The sequence below is a fragment of the Phragmites australis genome, chromosome 1 (assembly GCF_958298935.1).
Source record: "Phragmites australis chromosome 1, lpPhrAust1.1, whole genome shotgun sequence".
NCBI lineage: Eukaryota > Viridiplantae > Streptophyta > Magnoliopsida > Poales > Poaceae > Phragmites > Phragmites australis.
Window position 1 is genome coordinate 7,354,732 of NC_084921.1, and position 24,020 is coordinate 7,378,751.

Genomic DNA, 24,020 nt, shown 5'->3' on the forward strand with positions numbered 1-24,020 from the left:
AACTTTTGACAACTCATCTAAAAAAATCTTTCGACATCTAGTCTGCCTAGCAGCTTTCACGAAGGAAAATGAGAAATTGTTTGCCTGCCTGCACCACGATAAAAGTCGTTTCCATCACTGACAAAAATAAAAGGAGAAAAAAAAAATCAGATTTGTCCTTCGATGCGGTTTGAAATCCTCACAGCTATCCTGTGACAATATTTCTAGTGTGCCTGTCGCCGTCGCGATATGAAATCCCCACGGCTATCCCGTGGCATTGTTTCCAGTGTATCTATTGCCTCATGACGACGGCAATAGAGGACAAAGCCTAGGGATGAATGTGAAACACCAATAAATATTTGATCCACGTTAACTAGCCATTTTGATAGTTAGTTTTCCTGTGAACTCATCTCGTTCCACGGGATTGCAAATGTGGTCTCATTTTGAGACCAACCGTACCAGCCACAGTTATCCTCCCCGTTCAATTATAAAATGCTGAGAAATTCACGGTTTCTTGGAAACTTTCGTACAATTTCCATCCGTTTTGAGTACATGACAGATCTTCTGTCATGTCAGTAGGTCGTCCGTCCTGTAGCCAACATACATCATTTTACTCCAACTTGGTGGCATCTTTCTTTTTTTGCTTCACTTTTATTTATTTTACTCCAACTTGCTTACACTAAATACTGTCTCTGATTATAAAAACGTATCGGTTTTAGATTTTTCACTGTATAACTTTAACTATAATTTTATGTTAAAATATAGTTATAATAGCTAATAAAATATAATATTATAAAAGTATTTTTAAAATAAATTTATGATTCTTATATTTCTAAACTATATTTATTTCTAAATTAAATATTTTAGATACTATTAAAGATCAAAGTTTTAAAAGTTTAATCGAATCTTAATTAAAACGACAAATAGAGAAAGTATTTTTTATAAAAAATATACTACTATTTTTTAAGAGGAAAAAATAAATTCCAAGGGCAAAAAGGAAACCATTTCCAGATTCTTTTTCCTGCACTCCGAACCTTCCCGTGTTTCCATGCCTCTGTTTTACCCTTCTAAAAACTTTACACCAAGGTTAAAAAAGGGTAACGCTAAGGTTAGCCACAGGTAAAAAACAAAAGAAGAGAACGCTAATCCACTGGCTGGCCGGGCCCATCATCAGACGGCCGGCATAGTCTCGTGACGGAGCGTCGCGAGATCCGACGGCCCGGAGGGCTCGTCGCCGAACGCAAATAGCCCGGCGTCGAAGCCCTCGTCGTCCCACCCAGCCGCGGCCGCAGCGGCGATGGCGGCAGCCGCCTCCGGCGAGGACGCGCCGTAGCCACCAAAGCCCCCAGCTGTCTCGTCCTCGAACCCCCAGATCTGTCCGTCGAGCCCGAAGGCCACCCCCGCCCCCCCGGCGCCGGCCTCCTCCGACGAGGAGGCCCCGGCCGGCGGCAGCCCCAGCTCGTCGTCCGAGGCCTCGAGCAGGAACCCCAGTTCCGGCTGCGGCGGCGCCACGAGCTCGGCGGCGGGCGCCTCCTCGTCGAAGCTGGCTATCTCCTCCTCGAGGCTCCGCATGACGGACGCTAGGTCGTCGGCGGCGGCCGCGTCGGTGTCATCGTCGAGCATGTCGAGCAGGTCCTCGGGCCGCAGCCTCTTGGCGTCGATCTCAGGCGAGGCCCCCTCGCCGGCGGCGAGGACGGCTTCCTCCCGCGCCCGCTTATGAGAAGAGCTCTCCATGAGCTACCGACTTTTTCCCCCTCCCTCTGTACACGTAATGCGAATGCGAGGGCAAAGACGGAAGAGTACAAAAGGCGAGGTGTTCTGCGCAGCGTGGCCGAGTTGGGGGCCGCATTATATAGCGCTGGGGGTGGATGGGCAGGTTTGGAGACGACGGCTCTTGCAGGGGGGTTTCCGCAATATTTGGTTGCGAGTGCGGTGGTGCAGCGAGTTCTCGCTCTGTCTGTGGACCGCTGCGTCGTGTTCGTTCTTCTTTATTTGGTTCGGGGCTGCGATGAGGGACGGTGATGCGTGCGTGCCTCCGCGAGCCGAGCCGGGTCGTATGGGCGTCCCCGTCCGCGCCTGCCTGTTCTGTCCATGCGCTGGAGTAGCTAGTTGGGTGGGAGGTGGATCGGTAGGGGCCGGGGGTGTGTCCGTGTGTGGTGTTTGAACGGCGACGCTGTCCGTTCGATATTTCTGCCACTGGTTTTCGAAAAGCCATATGTCTGTCTGTATTAGTTAGTGGTGCTCTTTAGTTCGGTTCATTTTTTAAGTTACAAAGTGGGTTTGCATCTAACTTTATTTTAAAGATTAATCTATAAAATATTTCAAAAGGTGACTACCTGGTGTGAAATTAATCTACGTTAAGATATAGGTTAAGAGAAAATAAGTTACCATAAAACATCACGGTTAAAAATAGATATTACTATGTAATAAATCAATTTGAGATTTTACTGTGACATGTACTCTTAACAAGATAGTTAAAAAAATCAATGGCGTGTATATACATAGCTATAACAGCGCAACTTAACCAATCACTTGATCCCATAAATTCTATTCTTTAAAAGGTTAATCGTCTCTCTACGAGATTACCTTCCCTTGAGATTCGACCCAACCCAACCCAAGTAGGCAAGTACCCAATCACCTTTATCTGGGAAGACCACGCTCCCAAGCGCCGAAGCATGTGACTGACCCGTCCGAGCATCTGCGAAAACCATATCTTCCAGGGACCTTGGCACAAACGTGACGTGCTGGGCCAAAAACAGATCTGCCCAGGGGTACTTTTGCGATTAAATTTAATTCGCAGAGTCTTATGATAAAATCTACGTAGGGGCATAGACGCAAAAATGGCAAGGAGCGTCGACATCGGGATCCTGGGGCCATCCGTCACGGGCATGTCGCCTTTTTCCAATTTCCGCTCCAATTTTCGGATTTAAATTATAGTCTCAAGTCCGCTATCGGCTGCGTTTCAAGTCCGGCGCCTGGGAGCTTCGCGTCCGCGAGCCGAGCCGATTGCGATTCCCACGAAGGCTCGAGCCGTTGAGCAAATGGACATCAGCTCGGCGCCTCGGCTTGTGCTCCGGTTAGCCAGCTCGGTACGTGTGTTATGCCTGGATCACGGTTCGATGGTAGTTTGATGTCGTTTTTACGGTTTTACCGTTTCGTTGTTCTATCCTATCCTATCCTATTTTTTTTTACCTGGAGCATGGACTCTTTAACGTTTGGGCTCGATGTAGAAGCCGTAGATATTCTTTATTTTCACCGTGATGTACACGGTCCGTAGGTACGCGCAAAATGACGCATTTGGTTTGACAACCAACCCACTCCACCTACTTTAAAAGGATATTTCGATGTACTGCTTCATTTAGCGCGTTAATCCGTTTGTATTTATCGGACAAGTCTCAGGACCGACAAATCTACCGTGGACCCCATTACGGTCATCAAAGCGCCACCGTTTTAATTTTCAGCAGTTTTTTACTTCTTCGTTCCCTGTGTGGAGAAGCTAGCAGTAAAACATTAACATTCGGTTTGGTAGAATTCTACTTGGCTTCCATCAAATTTTAAGATTGTAGATTAAAATAAAATAGTTAAGTATTAGTTTTAAGTTTAAAATAGAAACAAGATGATTCAGCTAGCTTCACAAATTTCTATAATTTGTAACTTAAAAATTCTTAGAGAGCTGTGCCAAACATTCTCTCTAATAACAACCTTTTGTGAGTTAATTCCAGCTTAGCTACTTGTTAATGGAGACCATCGGGCAACCAAATTATTCGACCCAAGGCCAAACTACATGCCGTTACTTCTCCAATTAGGTCCGACTCCTGTTGTCCTTTCTAGCTCCAACTACAACAAATGCATTTTTGAGTTACATCGATTGTTTTGACCGCTACCCAGAGCGAGAACAGATGAACCTCCGGTTGCTCCACCGGAAAGAGGGCGCAAACATTTGGCCCTCATTCATACGAAATTGCATAAGGTAATATAATGTTACCTTCAGAAAGGAGCTTAATTTTTCTCTTGGAACCCATCAGAATGAAGTCTGTAATCAGCATCTGCAACGCCGTAGCGGCCGTGGCTTTGTTTACCCGGGCCGGTGAGGTCGTCGGCTTGGCCCTACACGTACGTACGTGCATCAGGGGCGGATCTTCAGGGGTGCGTGGGGGATCAAGCCCATCAATCCTCGTCTATTCTCTGGTGCTCTATAGAGGGGAGGAAAAAATAGGAGAGAAGAGAGAGGGACCGAAAGACGAAGAAGGATATGAGCTCCTAGCTGTCTATCTTGCGTCCGTCACTGTCACTGCCGTGCATCGCGGTCGCTTTCGCGTGTGGTGCTGCGCGACTACGCAATCCATGGTTAGTCTAGCCGACCGCCGAGCCGAGGAATCACGGCATCAAAGCAACCGGTCCATCGAATCACGTACGTAAGCAGGCACTCGAGCCCAGCATGCTTCCTTCGCAACTTCCACTTGGATTCTCCGTGCGCGACCCATATGTCACACCGTTCTGAGACAAAATCTCGTGTTTCGTTGGAACGATTGCCTTGCTCCCTTCACTGCACGTCGGTTCGGTATGCACCCCCGGGGGGCGGGATCGATGATACCGGTCGTGAGGAAGGAGAGGGCTACCGTGCTATCGTTTTTTCTTGGCACGCTAAGCATGCACGCACGCTCCTTTCATCCCGTTCATACAATCTCTATCTGGTAGCATGGTTTTTTTCTGGCTGCTGAACTGTTGCGTTTCTTTCTTTTTTTTTTTACGAAAAGCAGAAGAGTTGCCTTTCATTCATTAGTAGGAAGAAACCTAACTAAACAGATCAGGGATCAAAACCAAAATGAAGGGGAAAAAAAAACTAACTAAACATATATGCACAAGCTATACAAAACGCGAACTTAGCCGCTAAGTTAACTTGGTGTCCATGACCACAAGATTATATTCCTCCCTGATGAGAGCGCTTAACCAACATGTTTTTGAGAACACTTATCTCTCCATCAACATCTTAAACGGTTGCATTTCGGGAAACTTGGTTTTGTCTGAAGCAATTTAGCTCGGCTTAGGACTGATTCGTTCCCACAGACAAGAACGACCTTACAGCCTAGAGTTAAGTGTTACTTGGATCCATATAAATGAAGAAGAAAAATCGTGCTTCATAGTTATCCATGTTCCATCTCCATCTCGATTGACGTTTTCTGATCAAGTTTTTACGGGCTAGGAAACCTACACCGCAATGAATCATTATTCCAGACCTAGGATTTAGTCTAAATTTGAAATAAATCCTAAAAATTCCTATAGCATCCCCCCTACAAATAGGCCCTAACGAAGAGTTCCTATGCCTTTTTGTGTTCCCAGCAAAGACCAAAGATGCAATGGTTATGTCTATCCATATTCGAGAAGTTAAATGCTTCATGTAAAACAATTTAAATTCTTCTTGGATTAGGCGATGTGGGGGCGTGACCTAGGTTTCCCTCGTCGTCGCAGACGCTGACGGTGGTTGCAGCCCCTTCACACCGTCGTCTCTCAGCCCTACCTGCCCGATCTAGTCACAGATCTCGTCGTTTCAGGCTCTATAGGGCTGTCCCAGTCGTGGACCTCACGGATCTCGTCGCCCCCTTTATCGGTCTCAATCTGTCGGTTGGAGCTCGATCTCATCAGAGGAAGGTCTTTGTGAGCACATCTACGCCTTCACAAATCAGCTACTCATGTAGAAGACAAACACCCTCTTGGGTCTTGAGGTGGTTGCTTTCTACCATGTCGTCAACTTCTCCATCGTTGCCATCGAGGTCATCACCTATACGGGCTTCGCCGCCGCCCAACATCTTCATCGAGGTGCAACGAGATTTGTGCCCGTGCCATGTCGATCATTTGTCGTCGTCACTGTCCAAAACACAGTTGGAGCGCAACCTCACCTTCAAAAGGTGGGCTCGCTGTAGATGCCTTGCACGGGACCACCAAGTCAGCTCCTATCGCAACTCCTTCCATTGCATTCGATGTCGCCAACCTAGGCACAAGGAGCGCCACTGTCATTTTTGGTCCTCCACTCCTACCCCGCATGCTCACTCCCCGTCTCTCCAGTCTCGCCATCCTCACCTTCCCTAGAGATGGGCAGACGTTGTGGCCATGCCCATGCCATGTAGGATTCTCACGTCGTCAGCGACTTCTCCTACCAGGCATGACAAGGATATCACCTCCATCAACCACGACAAGGCGGGTGTTCCATGTGTCTGCCACTGTCATGCCTCACTTGGGCTGTCCCACCCGAACCTCAAGTTCATGCTTGAGCCAATGGTGGAATCTTTGCGTTTGGAGCTCCATCAGCTGCTCTTGGCCCACTTCGAGGAAGTGGTGTGTCCTCTTAGGGATGAGGCATCTACCATTAAGTTGTGACTGGTGCGTGTGGCCAACCAGGTAGAGCGCGTGGAGCTGCCTAGCATGGGTGCTGACATAGTCGACCTCTTCGGCCCCTGCTCTCCAGTTCACCGCTCCCCAACCCTGACCCCATCTCTCTTCGACTCACTCATGGCAGTCTGCATGCCGCTGTTGGAGCCTGTGCTTCGCGAGACTACGATAACAGTCACTACGGACCTAGTTGGCTGCAAGCTTCTAGGCGTCAAAGAGGGAGACACCACACCCGCTAGGTCAACAGTCTCGTAGAAGCAACTGGAGGAACCCGACCCCTTAGCCGCCATCGCAGATAGTGTCGACCAATCAACCTTCAATGGTGGCATGATGCCCAAGACTATTTCTGGGTCGCTGCTACAACCTCATGCCACCACTACTAATGATAGGCCGAGCATGAATCCTCTAGATTACGAGCACCAAGTGATAGCTTCGTTCCTCCTTGCTCTTGATCAGGAGCTATCCGTAGAGCAAATGTTGCTCCAAGTTGTCACCCTGCCACAAGGGGCACTTCTGCGGCTTGTGTTGCCCAATCATCTGCTGAGAGCTTGGCGCAACCATCTGAAGCTTACCTCATGGAGATTCTAGATTGCTATTTTGATCTCCTCGTTATGCCTACTCTGGCCTTAGTCGATACGCCTGAACACCCATCCTCCGTGAAGGTTGCCATCGAGAACTCTTCAAGGCCCCCTTCCTCTCTGTTACAGCCTCTACCGCTGATGATGGCACCGACAAGACATCCACGAGTCTTATGATAGATCATTGGTTCATTGCAGTGCCCGCCTTGATTTAAAGTTCCTTGCTAAATTCGAAGGATCTCCACCACCACCACCAGAAGAGCGCTCTCGGATCATCTCAACCCTCGGCCTTCAAGCTTGCATGGGGCTATGAGTCCTCACATTTCCTTGTAAAGGGCTTGCTTGCCGATGTCGCGGTTGTGGTACCTTAGCAATGTAATTGCGAGTGTCGGCTTTCAAGCGTATGTTGGACCTTGAGTCGTAAAATCATTCTTTAGAAAAGGCATGGTTGCCTATGTGGCAGCATGTGTCCTAATCCTTTAGTACTTGACTTTCGTTACTCCATCATCACCTATCATTGTTTACGGCTATCCTGCTAGTAGCCTAGTTATTGTGCTTGCTGTATTGTTGTTTTGTTATTGCCCTCCCCTCCAAGGGTGGTGTACTGCTAAGTCTGAGTTAACTTCTTCTTTTTTAATATAATAGGTAGTTTTCTGCTTTTTATTTTTAAAGCAAATTATGTACAGCTTTGTTACAACCGTGTATTTAAACCATCTAATTATTTTGGGAAATTTGATTATATGTCTTAAAGTTGATCAACCTTTGATAATATATCTGAAGTTGATCATCATTTAATCACATGTCTCACATGGACTAATTTGTAACAAAATTTTATATTGGGTAATAGAGGTGATGGATAAATTGTTACAAACTAGTCTATATTAGATATATGATCAAATGATAATCAAGTTCGGACATATTATCAAAAATCGATCAACTTGAGACATATAAAAAAATTTCGAAATTATATTTATGAGCCACCATCCAAGTTACATTAACCCTCCGATACAGAGTTGTACTTAAGTTGTAAGAAATTGGTTGTATAACTTGTAAGAAAATAGTTGTACTTACGTTGTAACAAAATGGTTGTACCAATATTGCTCGAGAAACCATATGTATTGTCTGAATTATTGTTTTGAAAAAGTATCCCGTCCATGTAAGAAATCTCATGTAAGTGCCTGTTTGTTTCAGCTGGAGATTTTGAAAAGCAGTTTATAGTAGCTGGATTATGAAAAACTGGATTGTAAAAAGTTGGATTGTGAAAAGCTTTTAGATTGTATATTCAAAAAAATTTAATGGGTAGTTTAGTAAAATAGACTTTCAACAATCTATCAAAAGCTGAGAAAAATCAGTTTCTCAGAATTCCACAATCTAACCAGCAGATTTTAAAAAATTATAACCAAAAACTGACTGTTTGTTTCAGTTTCGGATTGTAAAAGCTGAAAGGCCTTAAGACAGTTTCTATTGGATGTATGCACACTAAAAGATTACTGTGGCATACATATATATAGGATATTCCACAAATGCAGATGCATCTCACCTTCTTGGAAGCCTAGAGGTAAGCATAATAACTCATACAATTCATCCCATACCAGATTATATACAATTATTATTTAACTAGAAATGTGAGTGCCATTTAGGACTATGAGTTGTTCATGGCTAACCAAAACACAGTCGGTGGACAGTATAAACATGTCACACTAAAGGGAAAAAAACCAGTAATTTGTGGTGCGTATAGTAACTGCAATGTGGAAATGAGTAAGGGTATATATCCTATCATGCCTATAAATTTATGTCCTCGCATTTAAAGTTTTTTTCATCCCAACTATATTTGTAAGAAAAAACATTTATGAAAACATATAATTTTTAAGTTTTACTGGTTTATGATAATCGAAATGGCTTATGGTGACCAAAACTACCATTAAAAATCCGGTTAGTGTGTAAATAGGACCCAAGGAGGTGAACAAGGCTTAAGGCTAAAATACTTTATGAAACGAAATGTGAAGACTTGAAAATTTAATTGAAATGAAGATGAAAATGCGCTCGTTTTGGTTTTTTGCCGTGCACACGTGAGGCAGAAAAAACAGTGGATGGGTTTGGACATGCGGTTCGGCTCGGCCCTCGCATGCAGCCTGCTGGGGCTATTTGGTCGAAAAAATCGTCGATGGGTTGGATACCATCGGATCGCATCTAAATTTGACATATCGTTTAGGTCTATTTGGTGGAACTCTTGATTTAAATTATCTGAGAACGTCATTTAAACAAAGTGATTATGTAGCTAAAAGTATTTTTTTAGGATAAATTCTACAGAAAAAAATAATTCTATGGTGAAAGTGAATTATGTGAGACAAAAAACAGTGGATGGATTTGGATGTGCGGTTTGGCTTGACCCTCGACTGCAACCTGCTGGGGCTAATTGGATCGCATCCAAATATGATGTGGGGTTAGGGATCTATTTGGTGGAGCCCATTTAATCCAAATTATCTGGGAAATCAATTCTCTGTCTAAAAGTGAAGTGGTTATGTGAGGGTAGTGGATAAGGAGAAATAATCTATAGTTTTTAGCTTTACAGTAGTTTTTTCAGCTTATGATAAATTTTTCAGTTTTTAACATCTAATTCATCTAAAAAATCACTTTACTCTAAAAACTAAAACTATAAACTACCATTTAATCTAAGTCAAACTGATTCTACCTTGAAGAGCTAAGACAGACAAACCTAATGCCCGTTCGGCTCATCCCACCGCCCCACCACCAGCCGGCCCGTTCCCTTCCGGCTAGCTCGTTGAGCCGCTTTCGCCATGTCCGGCTCATCCACCGCTCGTCGGCTCGAGGCATCCACACCGCCCCCGCCGTCGGGTGGCGCGCGCGCCAGAAGCCGCGAGCGAGGCGTGCCTGCCTACCGGCGGTCTCAGCGAAGCGCAGCGCACAACGCGTCAGCGCGTGCGTGCCCCTGCTGCCATGTGGCCCCGTGCCGCTTCAATGCGTGCCTGCCTACCTCGCGGGTGGTCCCCGCAGGCTCGTCCGCTTTTGCAAGCTGAGGTAGGCGGGCGAGAGGTGGGCTTACCGCCTACTAAATCCCGGCAGGGTCCCGGTTTTGTCCCTTAAGGATCTGAATTTATCACTTTACCCCCCTGGTCCCGCGTCAAAGCTCGCCACGTCAGGAGCACGCGGGGTTATTATAGCCATCTCCTCGGAGAGCGACGAGTGCGTCGCACTGTTTTGCGTGGCCCGGCACGGGGCCGGATTTGTCGCTCTGCCCCCTTCCATCCGTGATCAGCTGTTGCCCGTACGGCAGGCCAGCTGCACCACTGTATGTTTGTGTGCCGTGGCGACGTCAGCTTAAAAAAACTGTATGGACGGAACTCGGAAGCAGCAACCTTTATTTAATCGGAGTCCTAACAGCATCCCTAATAGTTTTCTTCCTGTTCAAAATTCCTTCACGATAAAATTTTCATTCCCTTTAACACTTTAACGGTTTTACTTCACGGTTTCCATCAAATTTTTTTTTAAGATCATTCTCTTTAAGATAGCATTCTTTTTTTCCTTTCTCTTCGCGATTCTCTTCGAAAAAAAGCTGTTAGAGATGAGAGAAAATAAAGTAAATAAGAGCGGAAAAAAATATTGAAAAAAGAACGAAATAAAAAGAATATGATTTGAGATGATCTAAGTGCCATACTTGTAATGAAAACAGAGGTGGTACCATCTAGCATAAACAAAGATATGAATACGCTACGCCACGTCATCAAATGAATACGCTAAGTAATATTGTATTTTGATTTTAAATAAGATTAAAAAAATAAATTATTAATTTATTTATTTTTATTAGTAAAACGAGTTTTATATTTAGAACTGATAACGAGGTTGGAGAATAGGAGTGTACGATAGAAATGAGTAATTCTTTAAATTTTAATTTTTTTATTAAATGTAAGGGGAATAGGGAGAGTAGAGAGGGAGGATAATGTGAGAAACAACCTACGTTACATATAGTAGAGATTTCTTCGCCAGTCCATGCACCCATGACATGCCAGCAGTTCTGGGCACACGAATCGCATCGACACGGTAGTGTACGAGTAATATAAACGATAAGAATTCGAAGGTGGCGGCCAGCGGCTTAGGGCCTGTTTGTTTCAGCTAGAGATTCTGAAAAGCAGTTTATAAAAACTGGATTGTTAAAAGCTGGATTGTGAAAAGCTGGATTGTGAAAAGCTTATAGACTGTAGATTCAAAAAAATTTAATGGACAGTTTAGTAAAATGGACTTTCACAATCTATCGAAAGCTAAGGAAAACTAGTTTCTCAGATTCTCACAATCCAACCAGCAGATTTTAAAAAGCTATAACCAAAAGCTTTAAATTATAAAAGCTAAAAGCCAGAATCCGAAGCTGAAACAAACAGGACTTTATTGTGCTGTCGTAGCACGGCTGCAGTAATGATCCGCCCCAGTCGGTGGAGTAGAAGATGGGGCGAGGTCCATGTGAGCCGGGCGCATTTAGCGTGGGACCGGGCGCGTCGTACGTGCCTGGGAAAGAAGCCTGCAGGGGCAGCTTTGGCATTTCGTGTCACTGCTGCCGTAGTGGAGGTGGTCCCGGTCCACATGGAATCGCGTGACAGCCCTGGGTTGCGCTCGCCTCTGGATACCAGTCTGTGTCCAACACGCACGTGATGCCTCGTGGGTCTGGTTAGTACGAGGCCATCATGTCAGCCATTGGAATGGCTAGACGAAGCGTGAAACTTGTGCGAGTGGGGCGGCTAAGTACGTCGGAGAGAATAGGGCGTCGTGCACGTCCACGTCACTTGCGGTGGGAGTCGAGGACTCGCGGCGAGATGACACCGGAGGCGTTGGAGGGACAGAGACTTCTTCGAGATTTTTTTAAGGATTTTTCTCTTTCGTGAAAGTATTTTTTTAAGGGAACACCGAGATACATATTACCTATAGCTATACTCGTATCACACACACATACAAACGTATATGTTTATACAAACGCTAGAAAATAATTGGAAAGCTCGAAATCTGTAGTGCATAGTAACCCTAAAGACGTACATGTATATATCTTAATCTAATCTAAATCCTACTGAGAAAAACTCCAACAAGACGCACAGGTTGTGGTATCAGAAATCGAACCCAAATAGTCTAGTCGAACACTGTCACATTAAATCAACCGAACCATTGTGAGGTTCTCTTTTCGTGAAAGTATTACGCGCAGCGGCAAATGTAGAGGAGCAAGAGAGAGAGGCTCGCACCTCTCTCTTTCTCTCACCCTCATCTGTAGCAAAAAATTTGTTGGAGAGGGGTTTGCGGTTTAGGGGATTTTTATTGACTGCAAAGCCGTACAGGGCTGGTGGATCCGCCCCTGACCACACGAGGCATGGCCCCTGCCTTTTTTTTCATTTTTAGGTACGGTTTTTCATTTTTGGTGTGTGCCGTCGACGTCCTTCGCTTGTTGTGCCACACCACATGCCTTCTTTCTTTTTTGCAATTCGTTTCCAGTGTTGAAGTTTCCCGAACGATTTTCAGTCGGAACCGTTCAGACTTGTGTGCGCTTCCATTTCGCCCCGATAATCTTTGTCTGTCAGTGACTCGATCGGATAATCTTTTCGCTAGGTAAAATGGAAAAAAAATACAAGAGGAACTTGATTTGCTTCTCCGGCACGACAGGTCAGCCCTCATCGATACGTCACTGCACTCTATTAGTACGAGCACGGTACCACTATAGCATTTTTTCCATGCTGTACATGAATCTCATTGACGGCCTGGTGCGGCCACGAGCGCGGACGACGGATCAGATCTTGACCGGCCGTTCCATCCAGATCACACGCGTGCTCGTAGCACGTACGTACACGTGCGGTCATGTGCCTCGCGGCCCCGCACGGAGCACGTACGACTTACGCCAGGCAGCCGCACGCCAGTCCGCTCCACCATTCATGCCGACGCCGACGCACGCCGCGCGCGATAACGACTGCCCGGCGGCGCAGTATCGCTAGCTCGCGCGGGTTCGCATCGTCGTGCCTAGCAAGTCTTTTAATCAGTTGCGGATCGAGAGACAACAGCTAAGATCATCTTTAATCATATTTTCTGTATTTTATTCTCTTCTCAATTTATTTCTTTATTCTCATTTCTTTTATTTTCTTTTATCTTTAACAATTTACTTTTAAGAAAAATAAAAAAAGAAGAAGAGAAAATTCCGTCATAAAGAATATAACATTAAGAATTCCTCCATAACGAGAAACATAATGAGAAACCGTTAAAACACTCAAGAAAATGAAAACCCATTCACGACGATATTTTCATCCTGAAAAAAGTCCTTAAAAATGACCTAAGAAAGACTTTGTCTTTTTTTCTCTTCTTTTTTTTTTCTTCTTCTCTTTTTTCCTCCTTCCCCTTCCATGATAAAAAATTTAAGAGGGGTTAGGCTCCAAGTCCTGCGCTGGGCAAGCTAGTTTGGCTGGGACCTATCAATTCGAATCTACTGCTACGCTGCACGTCCAACTCGATCCTGACCGCTCATTCGAGGCTACAGATCAAGACTGCCATATTAAATGCATCAAGTGCGATCGAAAGTGCGGGGCGGCGCCATCGCAACGTCAGGATCGTGCATCAAGTGCGAGCGGTGCGGTACCGTAACCAGCTCGCACCGATTGTCACAGGTAGGGCATGCAATTTGCATGACTTGAGCGTTGCAACGATCTGTATGTAAGGTGTATTCTGCAGACCATGCTGCCAAACTCGTGGACGCTGGCTAACCGAAGCCACTTTTCACTGGTCTCGATCGGGTCTTGTTTCTTGTCTTGCAGCGTACAAGTTGCAAGGATCAATTCAGAGATGTGGATCATTTGTAGAATACACTACCATTTCTACGTCAAATAACTAATACACCTTAGAATGGCCATCCGGTTTTAGAACGCAAACAAACAAAAGCTTCAGAGACGGAGAACAAGGTCGATCAAATCAGATCTTTAGGCTCCTGTCTCTGAAGCCCACTTCAGGAGTAAATGTCCAACTGTGCTCTTCAAAGATAGATACGTCACACTCTCCGCGCATGTTTAGTGTGTAGTAGCGTAGCTGCAAGGCGCGATCAGAGCATTATTGAATACTGATCACATTGTTTCGAAGCCGATCGATGGCTTGCGCCAACAACGATCCAAGTTAAGAGCAATAAAGAACATGCCATGCCGGCATCTACCCATATTTTTTTCAGGCGTTCTAGTACCACCACCACAGAAATCATGACGAGTGCAATTTGTGAATGGTACACAGCAAAAAATTACTCCTGCCACAAGCATATACTATGTTAATGTTTAATGGTATCTATCTAGGGCACTACAGTTTGACTGTGCACGCTTGCGGATGTAGAGGTTGTGATATGATTTATTTCATTATTAAAAAAATGGGCACTACAGTTGAGAACTTGGGGGTCAATATCGACGGCTGCACAATCATGCACGCCGGCTAAGCACATAAAATCTTTATCTAACGATTATCTTATCTGCAGTTTTTGATTTGGTTAATTTTTCGTCCAGCCGTGGGAATGGAATTTGTCAAAACTGCCTCCAAAGCTGTCCTTTTGTCTGACTATATGACCAAGATATGACAACCCTCCTCTCTCTTTTGCCCCCTTTAGACCATTTTCAGCAACTATCTCAAATTTTCATCCTCAAAAATACTATTACAGCATCCTCTATTACTATTACAGCGTCCTTTATTTTTTCATCTCCAGCAGCTATCCCATTTACTATCTTCTACCCTCTTTTTCTCTCTCTGGACCCGTCTGTCAGCCTCTGTGAACAGTGTTGCTACAGTACTGCTACAGTACCGACGCGTTTTCCTGCATCCGGGCCACTGTCAGTTCCTGTGAGCTTGCTACATTACTGCTACAGTGATACGCGTTGCTACAGTACTCCGCATTTTCTCTAGTGCTACAGTACTCCGCAAAAGTACTGTAGTTGGTCTAGATGTCATCGATCCAGTCATCTTTATCCTCTTCCCATTTCAAAGATCAAAGTCACAAAAGCATGTGTAAATGTTGAATCAGTCTGGGGAAGCGCCGGATTGGGTCAATAGGGAAGATTATGCGTCAAATAAACTAGTAAATAACCCCGGGACGTAAGTGGTACGGCACCATGAAATTATATGCTTGCCATAGCTCCGACAATACTTTTTGAATCCATACGCTTAAATTTGACAAAACCAGATTGGTACACACGTATGGAGGGTAGTGTAGCCAATAATTGTTCAGCCTTATTTTTTCTTTTCTCGCTAATTAGTTAGCACCAGGAGACAAGTTCAAAAAAACCCCATCTGTTTCACACAGATATGTAAATGAAATACGAGGCAGGAACCAATTAACATTCGGTGTGAAAGGAACCAATATCCATGCCTCCCACCAACCGAGTTCGGCTCACGTTGTTGCTGCATGCATATGATGAAATGATTCCTGATTTTTCATAAGGATAGCTTGGTCTTGAATCTATTAGATCCACAACAAATCGTTTTCCGCCAGAGAAGTTCAGCTGTTGCTTAAAAATTTGGTGAAAAATCACACGCCGTGTCTAAATCAAACATATTCAGCTGTGAGCACACATCAAGAAGCACCGAAGCAGGACCATTCAACCAAACATGGAAAAACCATTTGTGTCATCCCAGTTCCAACCAACAATCAAAGTAAACAAAAGTGAGGTGATACATTAAAGTTGAGTTTATCCTTCTAAAGACTTGTTTGACAGAACTCTAGCTTTAAATTTTTTTAGCTGATCATCTCTAGCTCTAGAATTTTTTATAGTTGAAACTGTGAGCAAATTATAGGTCTTTAATTGAAACATCTTATTTTTATTTTAGACTAGAATAGAGATTTAAACACTGTATTTTATTTTACAAACTCTAATTTCTACTTAGATCTCAGGGCTAGAGATTTGCAAAACAAGGTCTCAATGCTGACCTGCATGTACACAGAGACAGAAATCAATACTATATATTAACGGGCCAAGAATCGGCGAACGCTGAGGGCACCAGATCACTGTAGCTACTGTAGCGACGAAGCTCCACCGTCCAATACCGATCCAATGGAATCCGTGCGCCAGAGTCCTCGTGCTTCCACGTTGCACACCGCATGGCCCCTGCCGATTGGTGGTTCTTGCCTTCCGACCGGCCACTAACGTCTCGCAGTGCGGCGCGTGGCGCACGTCTGGACAGTGGTTCACTAGCTAGCAAGAGAGGCCGATAAGAATACATGTACGTTCATGTTTTTTTATTTACCTCTTGATTTTATTTACGGGTATAGGAGTGATCTAAAAATTCTAAACGTTTTCATGAGCTAATTAGATCTCATTGACAACTCATTTTAATTAGTTTGATCCAAAAAACATACGCTAATATTTAATTAAAATTCTCTAAAGAAATCTATTTTTATAACTTCTGGCTATTTTTAATGCCTCAAATAATTCCAATATTTTTGGAAAATTCAATAATATTCTTCACATGTGATATACTAATTTTTAAAAATATTTTCAATCCTAGGTTATTTGCTGAAAAAATGACTTCCTTTGTAATGCATTATTTATATACATTTTTATCATTTCATATGATATTCTCGGACATCAACGCACTGTTTGCGTACCATCCGCGAGTCACTAACTCGCTAACAAAAGAGGTCGTTGTTTTGTGTGACATATGTGCAGCACTATATCAAAGGGGATTTTATGAGATATAGCATAAATATTAGACTCTCCCTAACCTATGATAAGTTTACAACATATAAACAAAATTACATACATACAATTACAACACATATACATAGTCGTATAATACACTATAAGATCTTACATCCACAACCGATCAAACAAATTGAACAAAGTATAACAACCTAAGCCCAGGTTGCCTTGACCCATTCGGCACGTGGAGGCAGGTTGCTCCAAGTTTACATAAGGCCCCCTGTTTCATGCAAAATTGCATAGTTAGATAACAAAAATAATATGCGTCTTATGTTTTAACCTTTGATTTCGTTACATATAATATTTTCTACTGTTTAAAAAACATCCCAAACACTACAGTTTGATTAGAACAAACATATTGACCTGATCCAATGGGTCCTGAACCCATCAATTCAGACTGTAACTAGGTGGATCATGAGAAAAAAAAGTATTTTAGAGTATTTTGATGTTTGAGAAATCCCAGTAAATGCCTAAAGAAATATTAGTTATATTGATAAATTGAATGAAATAATCTAAAATCCATAAAAAAAACATCTAGAACTAAAAAAAATTAAACTAATTTTGTTGGGTTTGAATTTCTGTCGTCTACATTTCAAAATTATGTGCATGTATGAAATTGATACTGCTTTTCCTATAATTAACTGAATGTATTAAATATTGAAAAATTCATATCTAAATCCTGAGATATCCAAAATTAGTGAACACAATTTTTTTATATTTCTTTTTTCATGCTCTGTACAGGAGAAAAAAAAAAGGTTCAATCATCAAATGCACGACGGGCGCGGTATAGCGCGCCTTCCGTCCCTATTTTTAAATCTTATTTTATCAGACAACATTACCGTAAACGTACTACCTAGGTATTATCTCTCTGCTCTGACCAGATATTAAAATCCAACGGACGCGCGTAGGCGCGTCAGCCAACCTAGTATTTTACTACAGACACAAAAGTCCGATTCATCACTCATCTGCGTCAGAAGTGATCAACATTGGAAAGAAAAACTACCATTTGTTTCATTGAAAGTCGAACGGCTTCTTGCAGGTTCTAAACGACATCGCTATCACACGCGGCACATGTTCCTTAAGCAGCCACCAATCATCCACAAAGAAAACGATGAGGACTATATGAAGGAAAAGAAACGGACTTTCATTCTTGAGAGGCAAATGCCAGCTTGATTTCCTCCTCAATCCGACGACAAGATAGAGAAAGACAGAGCCTAGTTGCGCGTATGAGGCCATGGCAGGCGTTTTGTGAGCAATTTGATTTTGATTAATCAGCACGTCGGCGGCTTACGAGCAGATGAAGAATTGTTCTTTGATTATGGGATGTGCTGACCTGTGTGAAATACCGCCCTCTCCTGTCACAATAAGTCAATTTTCCAAGAGAATGGTAAGCTTTTCATAAGGACATGGTTTCAATGAACTTAGTATGAGTTTGACCATAGATTTTCTTTTATTGCTATGTATGTGTAGTATCAAAGAAGATCATAACATTATGAAAGTATTTATCATGAAATGCTTTGATTATTGTTTTTTTGAATTCTAGCTGCGGAGGGCATTTTCTCTTACCTGAAAAGTGTTGGGATTTGAGGAGTTTTTTTCTTTAAAATTCGAAGAAAGGAAAAATAAAAAAATAAGAAAGGAAAAAAAAAAGAGAGGAGGCCATGGTTTGGTGAGCCGCTTCCAGGTCTAGGTGGCCGAGCAGCCCACCCGGCCCGGCGGTCCTCTAAGACCTCACGGGAGGTCTCCTGGAGGGGGTGCGGCTGCCACCACACTTGGCGCTGAGGGCGTCTGCCCTAACTGGCGATTCGTTCTGCTCCGACAAAACCGGATGAGAGGCGGTGTGTGCTCGCTTGTGGCTCAGGTGGATAAGGTTGGGCCATTCCTCTCATATGGATCTATCTTCTTTTGAGCTCTCTACCTTCTCCTCCGCTAATGCTCTCCATCCTCCTCTCTGTCGTTCCTATTCGCCTGTTTCGGTGCTGTGCTTTTGTCCGCTCCGGCGAGGGCGCTCGCGGCGTGTTGGTGCATCTCCTCTGGTTGTGTGCCCCGCCGTCTTGTGCTTGCTGGTCTGTGCGGGCTCGGGTGTGGTGCATTTGGGTGCTTTGTGCGCGATGGAGTTTGGTCGCGGGGTCACGCATGTGCGCATGCCTTGACCGCGGCGATGATGGTGTTGTGGTGGTCTGTGTCATGCCTTCATGCATGTTTTTACAGGTGGAGGTTTCGCCTTGCGTGTTCTGTGCACGTGGCAATTAAGTCGTGTGTGTGGCTATCTTGGTGGACACACCTCGTGTGTGTGTTTACTTTGAGGTGATCACGCTCTGGCATTAGTTGTCTCGGACTTGGGATTGACTTCTCACTGGCCCAGAGCTGGACCTTTCTCTGTTGCAGTGATTTATGCTCCTCAGGTGCTATCTACAGTGTGAATTACAGCTGGTACAATGACATTGTATCTCCGAGAACATACACCCTGTTGACCTCGACATAGAGGGGGTGTCTTTATTTTCTCGGACAACGCTGTTGTGTGCCTTTCCTTCGGCTTTGTCTCTAAAATGTAAGCTCGTTCCATTTCTCCCTTTCTTTTTTACTGTCTAGCATGTTTTTGCTTGATCATCTCTATTAGTTTTGATAATCTTACATGCTAGTTGAGGTGGCTGTGATGCTCTATGTTGATAGCTGTCTAAGTATGATTAGTGTGACACATGTGCACTTGAGCTAGTCTGACACATGTGCACTTGAGCTAGTCTGTAGTCACTAGTTTCTGTGGTGAGTCTATTACTGTGAGCCTTGTTTCCCCGCTACTCTATATTATGTGGTTTGGCTATGTTCCGTTAGCTTTGATGGTAAGTAGCTTGCTTGATATACTGATCAGAATCTTGGATAGCTCGACCTAGCTCCTGTGGTGAAATCTGTCACACTAATAAGTAAAGCTTAGTATGAGTTGGATATCCGTTAAGTCGGTAACCCGCACTAAGAGCAATTTTATCCTTTTAACACTCATTATGTTTATTCATGTGTTAATCCATCTCTTTGTCACGATTGTCATCCATGATATGTTTGTGGACATGAGTAGCATATGTTCTGTCATATTCGCCGATGAAATGCTCACGTTAGTTAATATGATTTTTGTTGTTGGCAATCATGTTCTTATTCATGTGTTTAAATTCATAGTCAATTTAATTGGAATATTGCTAAAATGTACATTGAAACAATAAAAAGTAGATTGAAAATATTTTCCTTCTTTTGGAGGGAGAGTTATTTAAAATAAATACAGAGAGAATAAGGGGGTTTTAAACCTGGAGCTAAGTTTTGTGACTAAGTAAAAGTGGTAGTAGCGATGAATAATAGATAGTTACCATATCCGGACATCTCAGGATTTCTTGCAATTCTCGAAACATATCTTTATCTGCAGGAACGAGATCCCTGGATGAAAGTAAACTACCCATATGTACCCAAGATGTTCCGTAACCGGGAAGGTTTATCTTCAAGAATAGGAAGGAGAAATCTAAAGGATGTACAACACCTCCATATAAATACGGAGCCCGAGGACCCTGCGAAAGACAAGTCAACACAAGTCATTAGAAGCCTAATCAAGCCAACATAAGCCGAGCAAGGAAGTTGCCGACTATGTGTAGATTTATCTAGGCTAGCCACATACCCCCTTGTAATAGGCTTAATCAATACAAGTCAAACATGACATAAGATTATTATTCTCTTATATAAAAACCCATGTGTGTTCCCTCGTGACAGCATCTCCTATTTCTCCAACAAGTTCGTTAGATCGATGGTTCACAAATCGTCGACAGCTGGCGCCATCTGTAGGGATCATGACAAAAGGTGTTGAAGAAACTACATAGAAGATGCCGGTTTAGAACCGGTTTGTGAACCAAAGCTTGTGGGTGATCCAAAGCTTCGTTGAGAACCGGTTTTTTGGATGAGGGGTTATATGACAACTTTACCGCTCTTCCTGGCGAGCCAGTGATTCATCGGATGAATTTTGACGACAAACTTTTTAGTGACCATTCAAGTGACGAGGTAAGTTGATTTATGGATCAATGATCTAAGGATTACAATATCAAGTTCGAACCACTCGGCTACCAAGACAACTGTGAATGCCCAATTCACAACAAGTCGGGATCAATCCTCACAGCTTCTGACATTATGAATTGTCATGATACCAACCCGTAGCAATCTGATGAAACATCTATGATGGACCTGGATACCTCCTCTAGCGGAGGTTACCTTCAAGAAGTTTTCGCTATCGGAGATGGGGTGACGATCTGGGTAAACATGATGATGATCCTATAAATAGGCAGGGTCCTTTGGCTTCGAGTGCGGGCAATGATTAGCTCCAGACGAGCACACCATCCCCGGTCCTTAACTGAGCCCTTGTCATACCATCTCCAGAACATCAACAGAGGGCTGACCACTTTAAATCCGCAACTACTAAGAGGATCCTTCTTCTACAAGAGACCCTCATACGCCCTCTGACCACATATCTAGCAATCTCGGCCATTAAGGATTGGATGAACTCAGCGGTTGACTTAACAAAGGAAATTATCATTCAGGTCGAGAACTCTTAGCTGGCCCTAACCGGAGGCAGCACTAATCATGACAGACCAGTCAATCCCCTGTTGCGAGACGCATCGGACTCGAAGAGGTGTAACCCCAGGAATAAAGCTTCTCGAGATGACAATCGGATGAACAACCACCGCCGAACCTCGTCAATCAAATGTTATCCGATCAACGACTTGCGTGAGGTCATCAACGAATGACGAAGGCGCATGGGAGCTTCTGAAGAGGCTTCATCTACCCCTCCCCGATCTAATTAAGGAACATCTCGACATCGATGAAATCGGGATTGATCTTTGATCTCTGTGGAAAAGACTCTCGGGGATGCTGGAACTAAGCAAGATGCCATCAATGGATGCATGTCCTTCTTTCTAGATCTGTGGAACATAAGCTGGCCATCAAGGTTCCATCCTGGAATGATTGAGAAATACAATGGAAGTGTAAATCCAGTTGAGTTTCTCCAAATCTATACCACAACTATCCAAGCTGCTGGTGGAGACAAGAAGGTAATGAAGAATTACCTCCCTACCGCCTTTGAAGGGGCAGCCAGGACATGATTGATCAATTTACCGCTGGGAATAATCTACTTGTGGGAGTAGCTTTGTGATGTATTCCGAGCCAACTTGCAGGGTACATACATTTGCCCGAGCAGAAAAAACGATCTATACCATTTCGCCCAAAGTGAAACCTTGCGCAAGTTTGTATGCTGTTTCAGCAATATCCAAAACAACATCCCTAAGGTTAGCGACTACGATGTCATACAAGCATTCACTCGGGGGTTCATAAGCCGGAGATGCATGGAAGATATCACCATTTAAGAGCCCGAGATGGTTAAGGAGCTCATGAAGTTCATCGATGAGTCCACTAGGGCTGAAGACGCGCTTCTCTTCATCAAGGAGAAGACTCAAGGCATCAAGCACTCTCAACTTGAGCTTGAGGGTGACAAGGCAAAGGCCAAGCGCAAGGAGAACGACAAGGGAGGTAAGGGCATAGAAAATAATTCCGAGGAACTTTTTGTAGATCTACCTGACACTCATTCTGATAAGAGTTCTGGTTCCTCTCGGGGAAAGAGCTCTACACCAAGCTCCGGTGAACACGATGATAAACCCTGGTGCGACCTCCACCAGACCGACAACCACAACCTTCATGAGTCCCGACTCTGGAAGAAGATGGTCAAAGTGGAGGTTACGAAAGCGGTCAAAGGAAAGAAGACCCAGGTCGTCACCCAAAGAAGAGACTCCAACTCGGGTGACAGTGAGAACGATACAGATCTAATGTATTTTCAGCCAGACAAGGGGACGATCAACCACATGTTTGGTGGTTTCACATCCTATGAGTCCAAATAATAGTACAACACGGTGGTACGATAAGTCCTAGTTGTCACCCCTAAGGGTTGTCAAGCCATTAAATGGCCAAAGAAGATTGCTCTGATAACTTCGTACGGCTAGGTTGCTTCCCAATAGTGGTCGAGCCTACGATAAATAATTGCTGGGTTACCCGAGTTCTAATCGATGGAGGAAGTTCCCTGAACATCCTGTTCACAAATGCACTCGAAGGGATGCAAATTTCCCAATCTATTATCAAGCCAGTTACTCAAGCCTTCCATAGTATAGTACATAGATCTTTGATCACTCCTATCGGCCAGATATCACTACCGTTACCTTTGGGAAGCATGAAAACTTCCGGACATAAAAAATTTTGTTCGATGTGGTCAACTTTGAGATGACATACAATGCCATCTTAGAAAGACATACTCTCACCAAATTCATGGTAGCCACACATTATGCTTATCAGTGCGTGAAGATCTTGGGGCCTGAGAGAGTCATTACCATTTGTGGTTGCACGAAGGCAGGCTTACGCTGTGATAAACAATCTCTGGACTTGGTCACTAAGGCCGTCATGAAGTCCAACGACAAAGTCAAAGCAGTTTCACCAGACCCAACAGAGCCATCCAAGTCTGTTCAGATCAGCTCCAACCCAGATCCCAAATAGAAACTCGCACACGTCACCTTCCTTCACGTAAACGCCAACGTGTTCGTATGGCATCCATCAAACATGCCCATGATCCCCAGGGAGGTGATTGAGCACAAAATAGCTGTCCAGCCCAACGCAAAAATGGTTAAGCAGAAACTCCGATGGTTTGCACCCAACTAGAAAGAAACCATTAAAGAGGAAATCGAAAGGCTCACCAATACATATTTTATTCGGGAAGTGGATCACCCTAAGTAGCTTGTAAACCCCATCAAGGTCAGAAAATCAAACGACAAATGGCGAATGTGTGTCGACTTCACTAATCTCAACAAGGCCTGCCTTAAGGACACTTTTCCTCTACCATGAATAGATCAGATAGTTGACTCTATTTTTAGCGATGACTATCTAAGCCTTCTCGATGCTTACTTCAGTTATCATCAGATTAGCATACATCTCGAGGACGAGGAGAAGATATCATTTAATCCATTTGGAGTCTATTGCTTTGTTAAAATGCCATTTGGATTGAAGAATGTCGGTGCTACATACTAGCGAGGAATGCATATAACACTTTATGATCAGATCGGCCTGAATGTCGAGGCCTATGTCGATGAAGTCATCATCGAAACCAAAAAGAAGTAATATCTCATCTCTGAACTACAAGAAATGTTCAACAACTTATGTAAGAATTGAGTCATGCTGAACCCGAAGAATTGCGCGTTTGGAGTTAACGCGGGGAAATTGCTTTGTTACCTAGTGTCCTACCGATGAATAGAAGTCAATCCCTATAAGATCAAAGCTATTAAAGAGATGCAACCTCCCAAGTCAGTACGAG

The 24,020-nt window shown here is 43.9% G+C and overlaps 1 protein-coding gene across 1 annotated transcript; it reads right to left on the minus strand.

Annotated features, from left to right (window-relative positions):
• Positions 1–971: 971 nt before the first annotated feature.
• LOC133900229 (uncharacterized) lies at positions 972–1,816 on the minus strand. The gene has a single exon (XM_062341373.1). It carries the CDS (start codon positions 1,711–1,713, stop codon positions 1,150–1,152), a length of 564 nt encoding a protein of 187 aa, XP_062197357.1. The 5' UTR covers positions 1,714–1,816; the 3' UTR covers positions 972–1,149.
• Between the last annotated feature and the right edge of the window lie 22,204 nt (positions 1,817–24,020).